General features: G+C 35.4%; 2 protein-coding genes across 2 annotated transcripts in view; both read right to left on the reverse strand.

Moving 5' to 3' along the window:
- Nucleotides 1-19318, reverse strand: part of LOC116724487 (NLR family CARD domain-containing protein 3-like) — a 638369-nt gene that overhangs the window by 341441 nt on the left and 277610 nt on the right. The gene's annotated exons all lie outside the window — the stretch shown is intronic.
- Nucleotides 11436-13054, reverse strand: LOC116724605 (putative uncharacterized protein DDB_G0283779). Its single transcript, XM_032570385.1, has 2 exons — nucleotides 12943-13054; nucleotides 11436-11809 (listed from the first exon to the last, which is right to left on the reverse strand). Coding segments are annotated over exons 1-2 (273 nt in total). The 5' UTR covers nucleotides 12945-13054; the 3' UTR covers nucleotides 11436-11538.

Genomic DNA, 19318 nt, shown 5'->3' on the forward strand with positions numbered 1-19318 from the left:
TTTAAATATAAATTTGTGCAAAATATTAATTCCAATCAGGAATGTGAAAAATGGACTCGTTTAAATTCGTTTAAATGAGAGAGCACAGTATCTCAACAGAGTATCTTTAAAGGTGAAACTATCTGTATGCTGAAAGAATTTCACCTTTAAGGTTTTACTGTACTTATTTTAACACTTTTGGCACGTTTTATGTACACCTGATCTTCCTCTCTATGGGACAATAAAGACTATTTCTGTTATATTATTACACTTGTGATCCTTCTACTGAATAAAAACAAGTTTTCTTCAGTTTATATCATTTATCAATATCTAAATGTATATCTAATCATGATATTGATAGACTGTATGGATTTTCTGTTTTGTAAATTCTCCAAATAACAGATATTCTGACACCTATTTAGCATAATTCAAAGTTGCATATAAAATGTTATTTTGGCTAAAACTAAAACACCTACAAGAACTATTTTTATGAAGTTAAAATTAATCGACAAACTTATCTGAATTTTTATATGATGACAGTGAAATGATGAGACATTACAGCCGCTAGCAGAAACAGTTTCCTGGACTTTTTTCGGTGGAATGTAACATTTGAGACGGAGCGAAGCCACACTTTGATCCGACGTGTGGCACCACCGTGTTACTTCACCATTTTGAATCTTTCCCCACTTCTTTTCCTCTCTGCTGCTGCTTGAGAAATTCCTGCGCAGACCTCATCGTGAATCATGAACGAGTCGGAGGACGGTTTCATTTCAGGGCCCAAACCAGCACAAAGAATGCAGAACCGAGGAACCATTTATAAAACCGACAGTAAACACAGCAGCCAGTGTGAACATGTACCGCAAACACTGATTCCTACACATATAGATATGTGACCTGTACATTAAATAAAATAAATAACCCTCAACAAAATACAGAGCAATGCTTTCTAATGAACAGCTGACATAAAGTTAACAGTTGTAAAATTAAATACAGATAAACTGGACAGTGTTAATTACGATACAGTAAAAAAAACAAACATACAAAACATGGAAAAATTTCACATGAAAACATGCATGTAATTAAATTTCACTAAAATGTCATAAGGAAACACATTGCTAACGATAATCCGACAGTTTAAAGCAGCAACAGAGCTGGCAGTTGCCGGTTGCTATGGTAACCGCCAACTGCCACCCGCAGGAGAAATAACTGATTAAAGAAAATTAGTTTTAGGACGATATAAACCAATTTTGACAAACTTTATATCTGTAATAGGGCTAAAATAAAACAAAACCAACAAATAATATTGTTGAAATAAAACTGTTTCATATATATCATCAATATTGTTGATATTGATATTATTTCCTTAAAACAAAATCCTTTAGCTTGCTGAAATTTGAATGTTTTTACTTTAGTGTGTATCTGTATTTTTCTTCTTTCTTCCCTTTTTCGTGTGTTTTTACACAATAGCTAATGATATTTATGCTAAGCTAACTAGCATTACTTCAAAAAGCAGCGGGTCTCTTTAGCATTATGTAAACTCACCGGCTAGCTAGCTGGATAAATATGTGTTTTCGAATATTTAGCCTCCAATAAAATCACCTAAATTGGACTTTTTGTCAGCCAGATAATCATCACAATGCTAACCCACAAATAACTCATTCCTTTATGATCCGGAGACAGCAGCACTATTTCAACTAAGTATTTTTACATTTTTTTGATGAAGCTACAGAAGCGTATATGCATGCATAAATCAACTGATAACATAAAAAAGAACTTCCTCCTTGTGGTGAGTGTAAAAACGTTGCGTGCAGACGATTTGGACGAGACATATAGTAAACCGACTTCCTGATAATCCGGCCTCGGTTGCACAGCGGGACTCTGAATAAACACGTCCGAGTCAGAATAACAAACGACGAGAAGCTGCTGCAGCCGCATTATTCAGAATCCGCTGGTGGGAAAATCCCAGTTCAGAGATGAACATCACCACCGTGTCTGTGGTCATGTTCAGGAAGCGCTCAAATTATATTTAGGCAAGTAAACAGTGACTTGGAATGTGGCTAAAATTAAACATTTGTGCATGACTGAAGTATTAAGGCCAATTTAGATAAAAGATAAGAAATAATCTGGCTATTCAGGAGGAAATTTATACCGAAAAACTTTGATGTTTTTACATTAATTATACATATTTACAATAAAAGGCTTAGGTGTGCTTTAATTTTGAAACATTTTAAATTACCAATAATTTTTATTCTTATTTTCTATCCATTTCTTTCATCTTCTTCGTCTTTTCCACCAGTAAAAGCATCTGATTGTGGATCGTGTGATTTTTGTTTTGTGTGTTTCCATTTCGGTTTCAACATTTAGCTTTCAAGTTCCACTCCTTTCTCATTACTTTAATATTCATGTTGAGAACTGATCATAATTCTCTTTAAACAGAACTTTTGAGAAAAATATTTTATATGATGGGCTGCACAGTGGAGCAGTTGGTAGCACTGATGCATAAAGGTTCTGGGTTCGATTCCCGGCCCGGGGTCTTTCTGTATAGAGTTCTCCCTGTGCTTGGTGGGTTCTCTCCGGGTTCTCCGGCTTCCTCCCACAGCCCAAACACATGACTGTCAGGTTAACTGGTCTCTCTAAATTCTCCCTAGGTGTGTGTGTGTGTGTGTGTGTGGGTGTGTGTGTGTGGGTGTGTGGGTGTGTGTGTGTGTGTGTGTGTGTGTGTGGTTGTGTGTCCTGTCTGTCTCTGTGTTGCCCTGCGACAGACTGGCGACCTGTCCAGGTGACCCCGCCTCTCGCCCGGAACGTTAGCTGGACATCGGCACCAGAACCTCCCGACCCCACTGGGGACAAGGGTGTTAGAAAATGGATGGATGGATTTTATATGATGATAAATAAAAAGCTGCACTGCATTGACCCAAATCAAAAGCCTGGATGTTAATCGGCAGGAATTGAGTTTTTTTCGGTTCTTTTATGTTGGTTCCACCTTCAGTTGTGGCAGAAACCATGAGAGGAGTTTGGATTCTGATCTTCTGTGCTGCAAGGTTGGTTCTTTTCTAGTTCATGGTGACAATATTTGACTTGCCAATATATCGGTGAGTTATGATTGGTGATTCAGTGGTCTGGATCTAAATGATGTGGTTTCTATGACCGTCATAGAAACCACATCATTTCTATTAATGTCTCGACTGTAGCCAACAAACTTCTGCTTTTTCTACAAGGTCCTGTTTGCCAATCTCTCAGAATGAAGGCGGTCATGATGAGAAGCAGCGTGGGCACCATAAGACTGAATGAATCACTGGGTGATCAATGTTTTCCAAAGGTTGCAACTGGTGCTAAAATAAAAATTATGTTTTGCAGTGTTTTCCGAAAATGAAATTCCTCTGAGGACTGCTGCTTTGCTCCAGTCACTGGATTCCAGGCTGAAGGGACACAAAAAGCAAAGTATGTGGTTCCAGGAGGCCCTTAACTGTAGGAGACCAACGACATGGAAAGGAGTTTCACTGTTTCACTGGACGCCTCCCACCTCAACTTTGAATTCTGGTGTCATAATATTGTACAACTCTGGGTTTCTGATGTACATATGACTGAGTTGCAGTTATGGGGTAAATTCACTTCATTGAGTGGATTGTCCAAACTGCTTGAAGTCATCCTGGTACTAAAAGTTTATTCTTTGCCTCACTCCATAGCAGGATGGCACCATTGTACGGTAATTCCTTGAAATCAAATTAAATCCCGAGTTCAAACCTTGTAAAGTTTTGGACATGAATACGGGAAACGAAACTGTCAGGGGGTAAATTCCTTTATATGGAGGGAAAAGTTCTGGTTTCATTGGCAGATTATTTCACTTAAAATATGGGAAAATATCTTGTGAACTAATCTGCCAATAGAACTAGAACTTTTTCATAAATATGAAGACATTTCTGACTTAAAATAACCTCAGATTTCTACCTGAAAGGTTATTTGTAAGTTAATTTTGTCTTATTTTAAGTGGATTAAAAATATTTGTGCTACAAACTAGACCAAAACTACTTGGTAAGAGTTTGTGGTTTTGCAGTGTTTCTCTTCTGGAGGAAAATATTTAATTTTTTTAACAAATGTACCTGCTGAACTCTTCTGTTGGGACTCGCAGGTTTAAAAAAAAAAACCATTCAATGAGGTTTGTGGAGGAATGTTTTCATTAATTTTAATTAGTCTGTTTGGGCCTGATATCTTTACTTTAGTTACTTTAACTATGATAAACTGTTTCTCCAAACATGAGCAGGTTTCAGGTCTAAAGATTCAGAAACATCAGCACCTTCAGCAGGTCTCTGGCAGAAACCATTTTCTGTGAAAGATAAAATCTTTGTGGGATAAAAGAAGCTGCTTTGGAATGAGAAAGAAACCCACCGCAGATGATTTACTGAGTAAAACATGAACATTCATGCAGTTTAAAACCACAAACTGCAACAGAAACGTTTTCATCTAATCCCAACAGCATTACAGTGATTAAAAGTTTAGGAAAATATCAGGATATTTTAATTGATCTGCTGCGTTCAGCTGCCTGATTGAACTTGTTATCCTCACAGAAACCAGTCCAACTCTTTAGGAGATATAAACAAAGTTCTTCTCTCTTCCTGCTCATTTCTGCCAAATTAACAGTCATACCCCAGTAAAAGTATCACATTAACATTTTTATTTGAATAAAACACTTTTATAAATACTTAAATTCCCCAGGGCACTTTATGGATTATCATAAAGTGTGCTTACTGCATATATATTTAATACGTCACGTACTTTCACTATGTTAATGTCCTTATAAATATCCCAATTTTACTCTAAATATATTGCTAAATGTTTGGTTTGCTAGCTAAATAAATAGTTTGTAGATAAATATTCAGATTGGAGCTAAATGTTTAGCCTGCTAAATGTCTGTTTTCTTTATTAAATCAATAGTGTTGTGCCTTTTTCATGAAGAATGCTGCGGATAATTCATGTTTTTATTGTCACACAACTTGCACAGAGTTAATTATGTTAACTTTTTTTATTTAACACAAATAAAAACAAACGTTATTTGTATTAACTGCCGTAAACACATTCAGGTAAAAGTTCAATTTAATTTCATTTGTCTAAAATCACGTTTCCAGGTTCAGGAATGTTGGTTTTTACTGACATCTAGTGGTGACAAAAATTACTACAAAACATTACTCAGTTGGATCAGAACTGATCCAAATTGGTATTTTTAAAGCGTCTTTTTGCTTTTTTTTCTACAGGTATAATTGTTTATTATGTGATAAAGAAAACTAACCGGCTGTATGTTTCAACAGCAGCCGAACTGGACCGGAACTGGACCCGTTGATGGACGAACTCAGGACGGGTAATGCTGCCTTATCTAGTCCTGCTTGATGCGAATGTTTTATAAAACTTAGTGAAGTCAGCCGCAGAGTTTCAGACGGACAGAAAGTGAAACTTTTTAGTTTTTTTGTCTTGAAATGAAACTTTGGTTCAGACAACAGTTTCCGTTCTGTTTGCAAACCAAACAGGATCAACATTTACCTGCTAACAGGCTGGCAGCTTCCAGCTTCCTAATCAAAGAGACTTTATTTTCTCTGTTGTTTGGAAAACCGTCTTATGTCCAAACCATTTAAATGGTCTTAATCTGTCAGGTTTTAAATGGTCTTAATCTGTCTTGTTTGCTGCTGTTTGCATAAACGGAGATCTAATAATGTACTTAAACTAAAGAGTTCCCCGTAAATAGGTATCATTTGTAAAGTTACCGTCAAAAATGAACACCTAAATATTTCATTAGCAATCTAACTACATATTTAGTTATTTAGCTTGCTAGCTAAATACTTAGCTTGAAGCTAAATATTTAGTTTGTTAACTACATATGTTGTAGTTAACAAACTAAATATGAGGCTACATTTGTAGCTTGCTAACTAAGTATTTAGCGTGTAGATCTGAATATCTGCGCATGTCTGATTGTCTCCAGTGATGACGCCATGTTGTTTTTTCCAGTGAGGATGATGTGGCCCCAACCATGATACTGCCTCCACCAAAAGTTGCTCGGCGTTGACAGGATTTGGTAAGTTTCTCACAGTCCAACCACAGAAAGAAATCCTTTGACTGTTATTATTGTAAATATAAAAGTCTGCTTGGTACTAAAATGATTATTTTTAAATCTCAATCAGTATTTGGACAAAAATAATTGACAATATTTCTAACAATATGTTTCTGAGGGTAGATTCAAAATGAAACGAAAAACATCTGAACAAATCTTTCAATCTGTATTAATTCACTTATTTAAATCCTTATGTATGAATTTAGCTGGTCCAGATGTTACTACAGTGCGTATTGGTCCGCCCTTCCTGCTGTGTAATTATAAAGGAACCCATATGGACACACACTGACTGGACTATTCAGGGCCTGATAATGACAGCGTAGCATGAGATTCTGCTCCCTCTGTAATTACTGCTGCCCAGTGATGGCGACAAATTGACTGGGTTGAATAAAAACGACTCCTTTCAACCTCCTTCCTTTGAGACCCTGTGGAGGGTTTTGGCCCAAAAAATGGAGCAAATCTGAGCTGAAAGCTTAGTGGATCCTTTTGAACATATTTTACAGATAAATAACACATTTTAAGGGAAATATTATCTACAAAAAACAGTTTAGCTTTTTTTTTAACAAACCAAAAGTTTTAAAGATGCTATAAAAAATGTGCATACTTTCAATTTAACAACATACGTTTGGACACCACTGCCTTAGATGCTGGCTAACTAGCTAAACACTAACTACTTGAAATCACAGCTAAGCTGCTCTTTAGCTGTTAAGCTATCTTGATTGTTAGCATGAAGAAAAGCAGTTATTTGTGCTGCTTTTTTATCTGGTTGACAGTAAACACATATTTATTAGTTACTTTAACTGAAAGTAAATTAACTGGCATTCTGGACAGATAGCTAGTTTATTTAGCCTTTTGGATAGTGAGCTAGCTACAATCTTACTAGCTGACTAATTTGCTATCTAGCTTGTTTGTTGTTGTTTTTCTCTTGATGGTAACTTGTTATCAATATCTTCTCTGATTACTTCTTTATTTAAATATTATAAATAGCCGATATTGGCGGTTGAATTTTAAAATGACTAAACAAATACTATTTTGTTCTTTCACAGTATTGTGAAAAATATACAGATTTTCTCTGTTTTTGATATTTTTTTCACGGCTAAATGTTTCAGATCATCAAACAGCTTAAAACTAAAAGATAACCAGAGTAAATATGAAAATCTATTATAAAATATCTTTATTAAGGGGATAAATGATGCATGTAATTCACTGGGCCAACCTTGGTGCCATCATGTGTTTGTTGCGTTTACAATAAAAGAGGTTTTCACATCATTGTGGGCAATTTTTGCAGAACTGCTTCACTTCAACCAAACTGGGGGATTTTCCATCATGAACAGCCTATTTAAGGTCAAACCAAAGCATTTTAATCAGGCTTAGATCGGGCTTTTACTAGACCACTATAAAACTTTATTGATTTTTTATTGAGCCATTGAAAGATATACATGCTGGTGTGTTTGTGATCATTTTGTGCGTTATCATCCGAGTGTCGTCAATATTTAAGTCAAGATGGCCGAAATGTTTTCTGCAGGATTATCTTTTAGAGAAAAATACTGAATCTGTCCAGTTAGCTAACCACATTGCTAGCAGGTAGCTAACTTAGCGACAAGCTAATTTTGATGGCAAATAGATGACTAGCTAGCTAATAGGCTATTTAGCTAGCTTGTTGTTAGCTTCGTACTCTGAGTATGAAATATTTTGAGGTTCATTTTTAATCTGATATCTGAAAACAATAAAACTGTTTAGTTATTAATCTCCCCACCTTTCACTTTATTTTTAAATAACTTATTCATTAGATAGACTGTATTCTGATTATGAAACCATTTTAAAAGGAAAAACTTTTTCACATTATTGTTTTAATCACTATTTTTAGTTGAACATTTTAATTTCACACAAATCAGCAACATTAGTTAAAATTACAAAACAAACTGCTGTAAATATTCAAAACAGGAAAAAAATAAACAGAAACACAGAATTAGAATTAACTTTAACATGAATGAAGTAACGCATCTATTTATTTGATTTTTAAAATCATAAATGCAAATAAGATATAAAACAGAAATTCTTAGTTTGATCTTAAAATAGTCACAATTACTAAACATTACAATTTATTGGAAAATAAATACTTTCACCAAAAACTAAATTTAACTAATTCTTATTTTAGTTCATTTCTTTTTTATCTCACAGTTTTGCTTAAAGTACGGTAACCCATGTAGCTGCAAGGATTGCAAAAACAATTGACAATATTTATGTAAAAACAAGATAAATTCCCAGCTAAAAAATAATTCATGTATTGTTTTTTTATGCTGTTTTTGTTCTTTGTTGGCCTTTTTTATGCAGCTTATAATTCCTACTTCAACTTTCAGTGCAAAAACTTAAAAAAAAAAAGTTCTTAACTCCAAAAAACACAAAAAATGCCATTTAACCAGTGTTTGTATAGCAGAGACGTTCATAATCTGAATTTACTGCCATTGTCAAACGGCTCAGAGTGCAGGATTTGTGGATTCATCCGGGGTCATCCGGGGTCATCAGGGGTCATCAGGGGTCGTACATGGGGTTGGTGAAGTTTCCTAAAGAGCCGTGTTCGTGGCTGTTCAGCAGGGGGCCGTACGACGCCCGTCTGCAAACAACAACACAGAGATGATTAATGGAAATAAAGGTGATTTCGTGCTTTTAGTGTTATTGTAAAGTCTCACCTGAACTTGTGGTGGTATAATCCTCCCAGCACCAGCAGAACCAGCAGCAGGAAAATGGCCACGATAACAACGATGGTTCCTGCAGACAGAACGAGTTTTAAACAAGAGTTTAGTTATTGACCCAATCAGAGGAGGGCCAGTCAAAAACAGGATCCATGTTGGATTATTAAACACGAGCATTTGTTTGTTTTTTGGCTTAAAGAATCATTTTTCTTCACAGTTTTATGTTTTAAACATGTTTTTATTTTTGTCCTCAAAACAATTTAAGACACAAATTCAGAGTTTCTTCATTAAAAATCAGATAAATAATAAAAATATGAACTCATTGTTCAGGCTGTCAGTGAACCATGTACTTCAGATAATTTCCTCTTCCAGCAGACCAGACAAAATTGACCTTTGAACTTTTAAATGAATAGGAAAACAATAAGAGGAAGCAACAACAAAGGCTTCATCTGATAAAGGAAATGTTCATATGTAACATAAATAAACACAATGTTCTCTTTTTAATTTATATGTATTGCTTACAATAAAAATATTAATTAAATAAAATAATAGAAATTTAATTATTTTGCATTTCATTATTTTTAAAATATGAAAAGAATTAATCTACATGATTTTCTTTTTTTAACTTCTCTTTTTAGAAAAGAAGAACAAATTAAATATACAGCGCTGTCTCTTCCTATTTTTTATTATTTTGTTAAAATAAGGGAAATAATACAAAAATAAAACATGTTGTCCACTCTCTTTTTATATATATTTTTTAAATTTATAATTTTTAAATGTAAGAAGAAAAGTTAAGAAGAGGAATTATGCAGTTTTCTTTCTTTTTTGAATAAAAAAAACCCTAACTTTTTTTATTTTAAAATGTTTTAAATATGAAAAAACTTGGAATATTATCTATCTACTTATTTTTTTCTCTTTTTTTAAAGTGAGGATAAAATATATCTTAAATTTTACAAACATTTAAATAAAATATTCAATATTCTGTATTCATTCTTTTCTTTTGTTTTAAAGAGGAAACAATAAAATATAAATGTTTAACTCAAACATACCAGAAGACTCAGGTTTTAAACTACATTATTACACTGTAACATAAATGTAGCTTTAGCATTTTTAATTTCATGTTTAATTCTGCTGAAAACCTTTTGTTCTGTCCTGAATATTTCTGAAACGAAACCCAAACTTGACTCGGTTTCTCCTTAAACCATAAAGGCTCTGAGTCACATTTATCACCTCCACCAGTCGGCCATGATGGGAAGCTAGTAAACGCTACAGGTGAGGCCAACACCTGGACTTATCAGCTCCATGACCAACAGGTGACATTTAAGCAGCAGAACCAAAACGTTTGCAGAGGAAGTATCATTATTTCTGTAACCGTTTACCAACCAGAGAGGAAGAGCAGTCACTAAAACAAAAACCTGTTTTTTTTCAGTAGTTCGTTTGTAGATCTCATGAAGAAGTGACTGGAAGGTAAACAAGGAAGTGAGAGAATAAATCGGCTCACATATTAACCACAGCAGGAACTTTTCCACATTATGAGGCAGAGAGGTGGGACGGATGAAAATGTTGCCCAACGACTGAAACATCGGGCCGCTGCCATCCATGTTTCAAAGAGTTTCAACATTTACAGCTTTTTAATCAATTTCTTTTCATTTTTGTCTCTAAAATTTAAATAAATGACAATGATATTTATAAAAAAAGTGGCCCTTATTTCAAGAGAATCTTTATTTATTGAGGAGGATATAGTCACAATATTAGCAGAATAAAGACGCAATTTTACCAGAACGTCTTAAAATTACAATAAATTTAAAAAAAATAAATTAAATGAGTTATTTCCTATTAACATGTATTTGAAGCATATTTATAATTTTTAAAAATGTATTATTTGAGTCCTAATAAAATTATTCCAATAATAATTTCACTTAAACCCAACATAATATTTCCTACTTCTACTCAGGGGGATTAATGAAATATTTGACTGGATCTTTTTAAAACAGTGATGGAAAAATCTGAAGGCTTTTTGTCATTTTGACAGATTATAATCTCAAAAGGAAATTCCCATCTGACTTTCACCTTTGACCTGAACTCCATACATGTCCGTTTCCAACGCGCTGCCCCTCGTTTACAGAGTCTTAAAAACTTCTGATCCCTACAGTTTGGAAAACGTTCCCTGATCTCAATCACAGATTTCTGCCTCCATATCAACATCAAAACTCTGAAAAATTGGATTATGCACAAGCAGGCGCACCATTCAGGTCAGTTAACAGTTTTTTTCGTCTCCATGTAGATTTTGGAAGGAGCTTAATGAGGAAAAAATATCTCAAAATCAGTGATTTTGATTCCAAAAGAATAAAAAGTAAAATGGTAAAATGGTGGACCTGCCTACCTGGGCTAAGCGCCACCGACTTCTGTTCCTCCTTCTCCGGCGTCAGACTGCTGGTGGGGGCTGTGGTTGACGTGGGTCTGCCGGAAGAGGCAGCATCAGGCCTGGTGGTTGGGGCGCCGGATGAGGTTGGTGGTTCTGAGGCCATTTTACTGGTTGTGGAACCAGTTGTGGGGGTAGAGCTGCTGGTGGTGGTGTTGGTTACGGTGGTGGTGTTGGTTACAGTGGTGGTGGTGGTTACGGTGGTGTCATTTGTTTGAACGGTTGTGAGGGTGACGATCGTATTCGTAGCATCTGAGGTCACTGAGGATGATGATGGTGGTGATGAAGCTGCAGAAACGGCCGTAGTGCCGCTCTCGGTTTGAGATGATGAGGTTGATGAGCTGAAATCAGTTGACGAATGTATAGATGTCGTCATTATTGTTGATGGTGTCGATGTTGTTCGTGTCGTTGGTGGTGTTGTTGGTGCTGTAGTTGGTGCTGTAGTTGGTGTAGTTGTTGTTGTTGTCATTGTTGGTGCTGTAGTTGTTGTTGGTGCTGTAGTTGTTGTCATTGTTGTTGTTGTCATTGATGTTGGTGCTGTAGTTGTTGTCATTGTTGCTGGTGTCATTGCCGTCGTTGTCGCTGATGCCAATGTTGATGCTAATGATAGCAACAGCCCTGTAATTCCACACAAACGACACTTCAGTCTTTTTCCACTCTTAATCTCGCCTCTTATGTTTTACAGTGCAGCAGTTTCTCTACAATATTCTTTATTCTGAGACATAAAACCGTTTAAAAATCAAAACCAGTCAAGAAAAACACAATTCCCATTGGTTAATTCTACATAATCTCCAATCTGTACAGCACATTTCAGCAACTCACAGTGCTTCACATCATGAAAACATCATCCATAGTTGTGAAAAAACAGACATTAAATTTCCTATATGTTGGTCAATGTTCAACTTATCATGCAGTTTGATGACGGAAACAGAAAAGGTCCAAAACAGCTGCCCTGTGGAACTCCAGATTGTACATTTTTTATGGATGAATAAAAAGTTCATAAAAAGTTTAAAAATATGACTGACTTTCTTCTTGGAATATTATCAGTTTTTTACATTTAAAAGAAATGTATTATTATGGTCTTAATCCACTGTCAGTTTTGTTTTCTTTGCGAAATGGTTGCAAAGATGCGCAGCAGATAGAAAATGAACTCAAAATAACAATATTATCGTTTATCACAATAACTGCTGGAACAATTTTATCGTCCAGTAAAATTTCTTATGACAGAACAATACATTCTTAGTTTAACAAAGTATTTTTAGGGAATTTCTTCATGTTTTGCCTCACTGTGTCTAACTAAAACCACGCTGATGTTTTTCTTAGACGCAGGCCGTGTTGGTGTGCAGGAAGTGGAAACTGAGATCCGGTTTGACGCTTCTGAGAGTTTCTCTCTCAGGCAGTTTGGTCTCAATTTTGTTTTTCAAACTGATAAAAACATTTTTCTCACCTCTAAATCTGTCTAACAACACTTCCTGTCACAAACCAACCTTTTCCCTCAGCCTCCACTGGTTTAGTTAAAGTAATTACTGTTAATCAATCAATCATTGAGAAAACCTTTGAACTGTGGAGCTTCCCTCGAGGAAATGCAGGTTTTAACTGAAACTTTCTTTAACTTCAGACAATCTTTGAAAACAGCTGAGGAGATCAGGTTGTATGATCATTTTCAGCATCATTTAAACATTTAAACAAACTAATTAATCTGAATATTGTGCAGGTATTTGAGTGAACTGATCATAGAGCGGATGACTTACATGTTATCAGCGTTTGCAGACTGACCCTCATCTTGTTTTTATCTTCCTGAGCGTCTGAGCTGCTGATCTTTGCTCCCTCTGGACGTCTGAGCGGTTCCCTGCCTGGAGCCGGTTCCGGTTCTGGTTATATATGAGCCGAACATGAGAGAGGGGGGCGGTACCGCTGACTGAGTCAGACCTCAGAGGGCGGCCCGGTCCGCATTCAGGAAGCTGTTAGAGGTGACAGCCTGTGGTTGGTTTATTTTTAGGCTCCGTGTTCTGGTTAAAAGTTTAATAACTGAGATACATTATAAAACAGAATATAAGTTGTTTTTATTTCTATAATTATTTTTATTTCTGGTATAAATGTTCCGTTTTTTTTTCATTTTAAGGTTGGTGGCGATAGAGTTCAGTGATTTAATGTTAAACCAGCAGCAACGTCTGAGTTGTAATTACAAGCATCCAGCAGCAGAGGGCAGCACAAACTTTAAATACATTCAGGAAGAACAGCAGGTGAATTTTAAAGGAGAAGTACACCATTTATTGAGTGAACGGCGTACTAACCTCAATATTAATAAGGTTATTTCCTAATATATTCCATAGTATATTTATTTATTTAAAATTTTATTTTCGCATTTGTTTACAGTTTTCTTTGCTCTTATTTATTCAGTTATTTTTCTTAATTATTTACAGTTTCATCTCCTAGTTATTTCATTTTATTTTCTCATTCATTTTCTATTTTGATTAGTCTTATTTTTATACTTAGTTTTATTTCCTATTTACTTAGTTTCAATTTTATTTAGTCAGTTTATTTCCTCTTTGTTTTTAATATTATTTTATTTACTAATTTATTAAACGTTTTATTTCCTCTCTATTTCATGGCTTTTTTGGAAGCTTCTTGCCTCCCTGTATAAAACAGTCCAGCAGGGGGCAGCATGTTGCTATGAAAGACGCCCTGACTGCCGATTTATTACAATAACAGAAAGTGTTCATTTTGAAAGCCTAGAATTTAAAACAAATCCATTAATTATCAAATTCAGTCCTTTCTTTTTAAACCATAAAATCATCCTCACAAAGATTCCAGAGGATTGAAGTTTACCAACAGAACATTGGTTCTGGTGTCACCAGATCCCGTCCTTTTCCACTCAGACTGACTTTACTGCGACTAAAGAGAGTCAAGAGTTTATGTAGGACTGAAGGATTTGTTCCTGCTCTGATCAGCTGCTGCGTTTCACATTCACTCTGAATTGAGTCAAACCAACCAAACTCTGAAAAACCTGTTCCCCTCCTCGCCTGTGGGGGCGCTGCACCAATAACCACTGAAGGAAACGACAAAAACCTCCAAAGACACTGAGCATAACGTAATTCTTTCACAAAGTGTAAACAGAGTGGCGTCAGAATTTAGGGGTTGGAGGATTTTTATTTCTTCCGCTTGCACTTGGCTAGTGTGTTTGTTTTGGTTGTTTTTACCCAGAATGCCCTGCGCTGTAGTTCACTTCCTGCTTTTGGAGCGGTCTCCGGTCTAAAAGCTTAGTCAAATTGCTTTTTTTGTTCAATTACACGTCCACGCTTCTCCAACCGAACCGGAACTACAGTTTTATTAAAGCGACTAAACAAAGCTGTTTTGAAATTTTTCTAAAGCGCAAGGCATTCTGGGTAAAAACAGTCAAAAAAGTGTTAGCCTAGCGCTAGCAGGAAAAATGGATCGTGGTTTTGTACGAAAGACAAAAGACAAATCCTCCAACCGCTAAAATTTGATCCCGCTCCATTTTTGTTTCCATTTGGTGAAGAATGAAGTTGCGCTCAGTGTCTTCAGAGGTTTTCTTGTCGTTTCCTTCAGTGGTTCTTGGTGCAGCGCCCCCACAGGCCAGGAGGGGAACAGGTTCAAAGCATTTGAATGTTTTGATGCTGAAAATGTAGCAAATCTTGCAACTTTGGTTGCAATCGAACCGAATCTTCTGGACTCTGATTCTTCAAACTGTCAGTTAAAAGTCAGTCTAAAGTGTTGACACAGATTGTAGCAAAGATATTCATAAATGTTCTGCTTAAATCGGAAGGCAGAAATGACTGAAAGATTTTTTTACAAAGTTTAAAAACGTAAAAAGGACAAAGTTGACTTTGAATTTACAGTAGTGTGTTGGCTGTCAGTGTTGATTTTACTGCTGCAGGTCACAGGAAGAAGTTTATCTTCACCCCAGGAGGAGATGAGAATAATTGACCCCTCATGCAGTGACCTCTAATTTCTGTCTGATTGCCTAATTAATGAATTTGTTAACAAAACCAATGAGGCGATCTCAAACCTCTGCAGGGTTTGAGACGTTTGTTCCACAACCTGGCAGGTTGTGAGACTTTGTTTCTGAGGATCAGCGGGAAAACCTGCATGCAGGTGAATCTCCGTTTTTAAAAATAATCCTTCACCTTTTACAACACGAGAGCTTCGTAGTTGCTCTGAACACAAAGAGAGTAAAACATTAAAGGGATTTTCAGGTACCACTTGATCAATAGAATAATGGGGGTAATTATCTCACAAGTGGGGAAAGGTCTGCAATTTAAACAGACTGTTTGATTGAAGCTGAGGCCGAGCCTCCGCTGGGTTTTGTCTGAACCAAACGGCTCCATTTGGACACGAATTTAAAGACTTTGGAGTCAATTTTCTACTGCAAACAATACATTCAGTTCACATGTAGCTGGAAAGAGAAACAGAGAATGAGAAAGTCTTTGTCATTGTATGAAAACTAATTGAACTGGTCTGTTTTCAAACAGATGTAATTGTTTCTAAGTTGCACTTAAAAAGATTCACCTTGACCACTTTTGCAGCAGAGACACTGGCAATGAAATAAGCCCACAGCATGATGCTTTCTCCACCATGCTGGTAAAGAGTTAGCAGGTTCTAAGCCTCACTTTGCTAAGTATGAAGTTGCATATTAAAAAATTAACAGCATTTGGGTAATTTTAGTATTTCAGAAAGGAAAAACGAGGTTTATTTTTCAAAATCATATTTTTGCTATCAGGGTCATAAATATCACAGTCAAATATTTAGTATTTAAATTAAAAACTTAATACTTAGAAAGCTAAATATTTAGCTTCAAAATAAATAGTTACCAAGTTAAATATGTAACTCACAGCTAAATGTTTAGCTTGAAACGAAATATTTAGCTAGCAAGCTAAATATGTAGCTTCATGCTAAATATTTAGTTAGCATGCTAAATATTTAGGTAGTATGCTAATTATTTATTTAGCAAGCTAAATATGTAGCTCTATGGTAAATGTAGCTCCAAGCTAGATATTTAATTTCAAAATAATCTTCAGTGTATTTATTTAGTTTAATAATTCCAGACATGAATATCTGACGAGGAAATGATGCATCATGGCATAAATAGCAGGAGAAACTGAAAACCAGGTGGTGATTTTTGTAGCTTCTTTGCAATAACAACCATAAGGAGCATAATTTAAAGGCCTTGGAATAAAAAAGTGATTCTGTTCGAGCTTCACTAGATGTCAGGAGATGGTTGTGAAACAAAACTGTGTCCAACCTGTTAGAGTTGCTTTAACCAAAGGCTGCATGTACAATTCTGACCGTCCAAATTCACACTGTTGCTCCCAGTTCCTTGTAAAAAATTAATCAAACTGTTTAAGTAATCCACTGACATCCTCGTGTCTCAGACGGGTAAAAATGTCAAAAAAAGATCCAATGAAATGTTTGCACTTTAAGGTAAAACGGCTCATTCCCTCTGGCTCTGAATTCATTGCGTTGCAATCAGCCAAACGTAACGAACCGCTGACCTTTCACCGTCTTTTCACAGGCAGGCGACTGCGAGTCGTAATCCACACGGCCCTCGACAGATTGTATGATTTGCATTTATATTGACGGGGTGAAAGTGAAGCCTGGTGCAGTGGCTGCGGCCTGGACCGTCGGATAAGCTGACATATCGGATCAATCAGGAACGTTACGGGTCTCCAGAACTCGGCCGTATTTAAATTTTTAGCTTCAGATCCGATGACGTTGCCGAGGTCTCGGAGTAGATTGGGGTCGAGGCCGACGATCAGCGAACAGCTGCTGAGCAGAGATACAACTACAAGAGAGAGAATTAAATGGTCTGTTGAGGAAATTTCTACAAATGTTTGTGTTTCCAGAAATCTGCCATGAAAAATGTGATGCAATAATCATCATCTCTGTTCAAGATTAAAGCTTTTTCCAGGCATTTCTCTTTAATAAATGTAATAAATTACGAGATCACTTACTGTGTTTCCATTACAAATGTAAAGCTTTCTGGAAAAAACACAATTTTGCAATAAGAAATGTGATTAAAATCACATGTGGAAGAGCTTGTTTATGCAACAAGTCATTAAAAATCATGCTGTGTTGTCATCCTCCAACTACTTCCTGTCATCTTCTTTGTAGTTTCCGTCAGTAGTAACATCTTGTTGTTGATCATGTGACTAGTTATGCAAAGAAAATGTTTCCATTTCAGTTTTGTGAAATACTTAAAAAAACACCTTAGCACCTAAACTTTTTATTAAAAAAACGAGAACTTTTTCAACATTGGTTTGTTTCTATTGAGCAAATTTTCTTAATTTAAATTTGCTTGATTCTATTTCAGCTATTATATCACTAATTTAAAAGAAAACCAACACAATTTCGCAGCTGCGGTGTTTCTATGAAATAAGAAACTCAATTAAAATCATTCAGGAATAAATTTTTTCACATAAGTCATTAAAAATCATGATGTGTTGTCATCCTCCAACTACTTCCTGTTGTCTTCTTTGTAGTTTTTGCCAGTAGTAACATCCTGTTGTTGATCATATGATTCATTGTGCAAAAAAAATGTTTCCATTGCAGCTTTATGAAATAAAACAATTTCAATATGGCCAAAAAAACGCTAAACTTTGTATCAAAAAACTTATTTTTAAAAAAAAAATCAATCAATTGTTGTAATGGAAACAGCAGCAACTAACAAGTAAGTTTATTTCAGTCATTAAATTAGAACGGTTAATCTTAGTATTTATCACATACAGTAAAAAGGATGAGGACCACAGAAAAAAATAACTGAGAATAAAGTCAAAATTCTGAGAAAATCGTGATAATTTTAAAAAAGTTAGAATTCTGAGAAAGCATTGCAAAGTCTGAGGATAAATGACGGTGAAAACAGGAAGTGAAAACTTTCTAGTTACATTTCTAATGACTTGTTTTACTTTCTTCAGTTCCTTCACTGATTATTATTTGCTTCTTTCTAAGTCACAAAGTGTCCTCCCATCAGCTGGATGTGGCGCCGACCTGGCAACCCGCGGCGGCCCATTTTCACGCAGGCAGATGGCGGCGGTGGGAGTCGCCGTCTGTTTCCCACTGCAGATCTGACCAGATGTCACAAATGAGCAGAGATCTGTGAATGACAGGAACGCCGGCATGTTGGCATCTTCCATAGGTCAGCTTTTATTTACACTCAGTTTTAATGTTTTTAGACTTTTTCAACCTTTTTAAGCTGGAAAAAATTATGTTTACTTCTCAGTTTTTGGTTAAATTCCCAACAGACTTTAGCAGTTTAGGTCTGATTGGAGCTCCATAGCTCAGCCATACGTTAAAGAAACCACAACAATTAAAAGTTTCATTTCCTAGAAACAAGTCACATTTTTGTGACATTTTTGAAAAAAATGACCTCTAAGCAGTGGCGGTTCTAGAGCAAATTTACCAGAGGGCCATGGTGGGCACCTTTAACCCCCCAAGCAAGAAAATGTCTGATTTTCTTTAGTTTATTTTTTAGTATTTTCTTTATTTATTACTAATTTTTTCAGTTTCAATATATTTCAGTTGCTCATTGTTAATTTTTCAGTTATTAACCAACAATTAATGTTAGTTAAGAACATTAATTGTTGTTTATTGTTAATTGTTTATTGTTAATTGTTGTTTATAATAATTATAATTAATAATATTAATATTGATATTAATGCCTCCATGTTGTAAAACACTTGTGTTCATTCAGAAAGAGTTAACTGTAGATTTTGCTCCAAAAATTGAGAGATTTAGTTTATTATGTCTAGTGAGAAATTACTTTTTCACTTAGAATCAGGTTGGTTTGGGTCACTATTGACTGTTTTATTGAGTTATTCATGAATTTAAAATCGTTTTTTTGTATTTTCTCAGGTTGTCTTTGGCTAAATTTGTAAAAAATGTCATAGAACAAATATATTTTTACAGGAATGTAGGAACTAGTCATGTTAATTAGCTAAACATCATGATTTTTCTCATTAAACTGTGATATTTTATACTTTTTAGTACATTTAAAGTATTTGTTTGAATTAAAGTCCTCTCTCTTGGCAGGACTTTTTATTTTTATGGTTTTAAAGATCCTTGCTGCCAGTTTCCAATCTTCCCTCCATATGGAGTCAGCTCTCAGCGACA

This window comes from Xiphophorus hellerii, chromosome 8 (genome assembly GCF_003331165.1).
Source record: "Xiphophorus hellerii strain 12219 chromosome 8, Xiphophorus_hellerii-4.1, whole genome shotgun sequence".
In the NCBI taxonomy this organism is placed as follows: domain Eukaryota; kingdom Metazoa; phylum Chordata; class Actinopteri; order Cyprinodontiformes; family Poeciliidae; genus Xiphophorus; species Xiphophorus hellerii.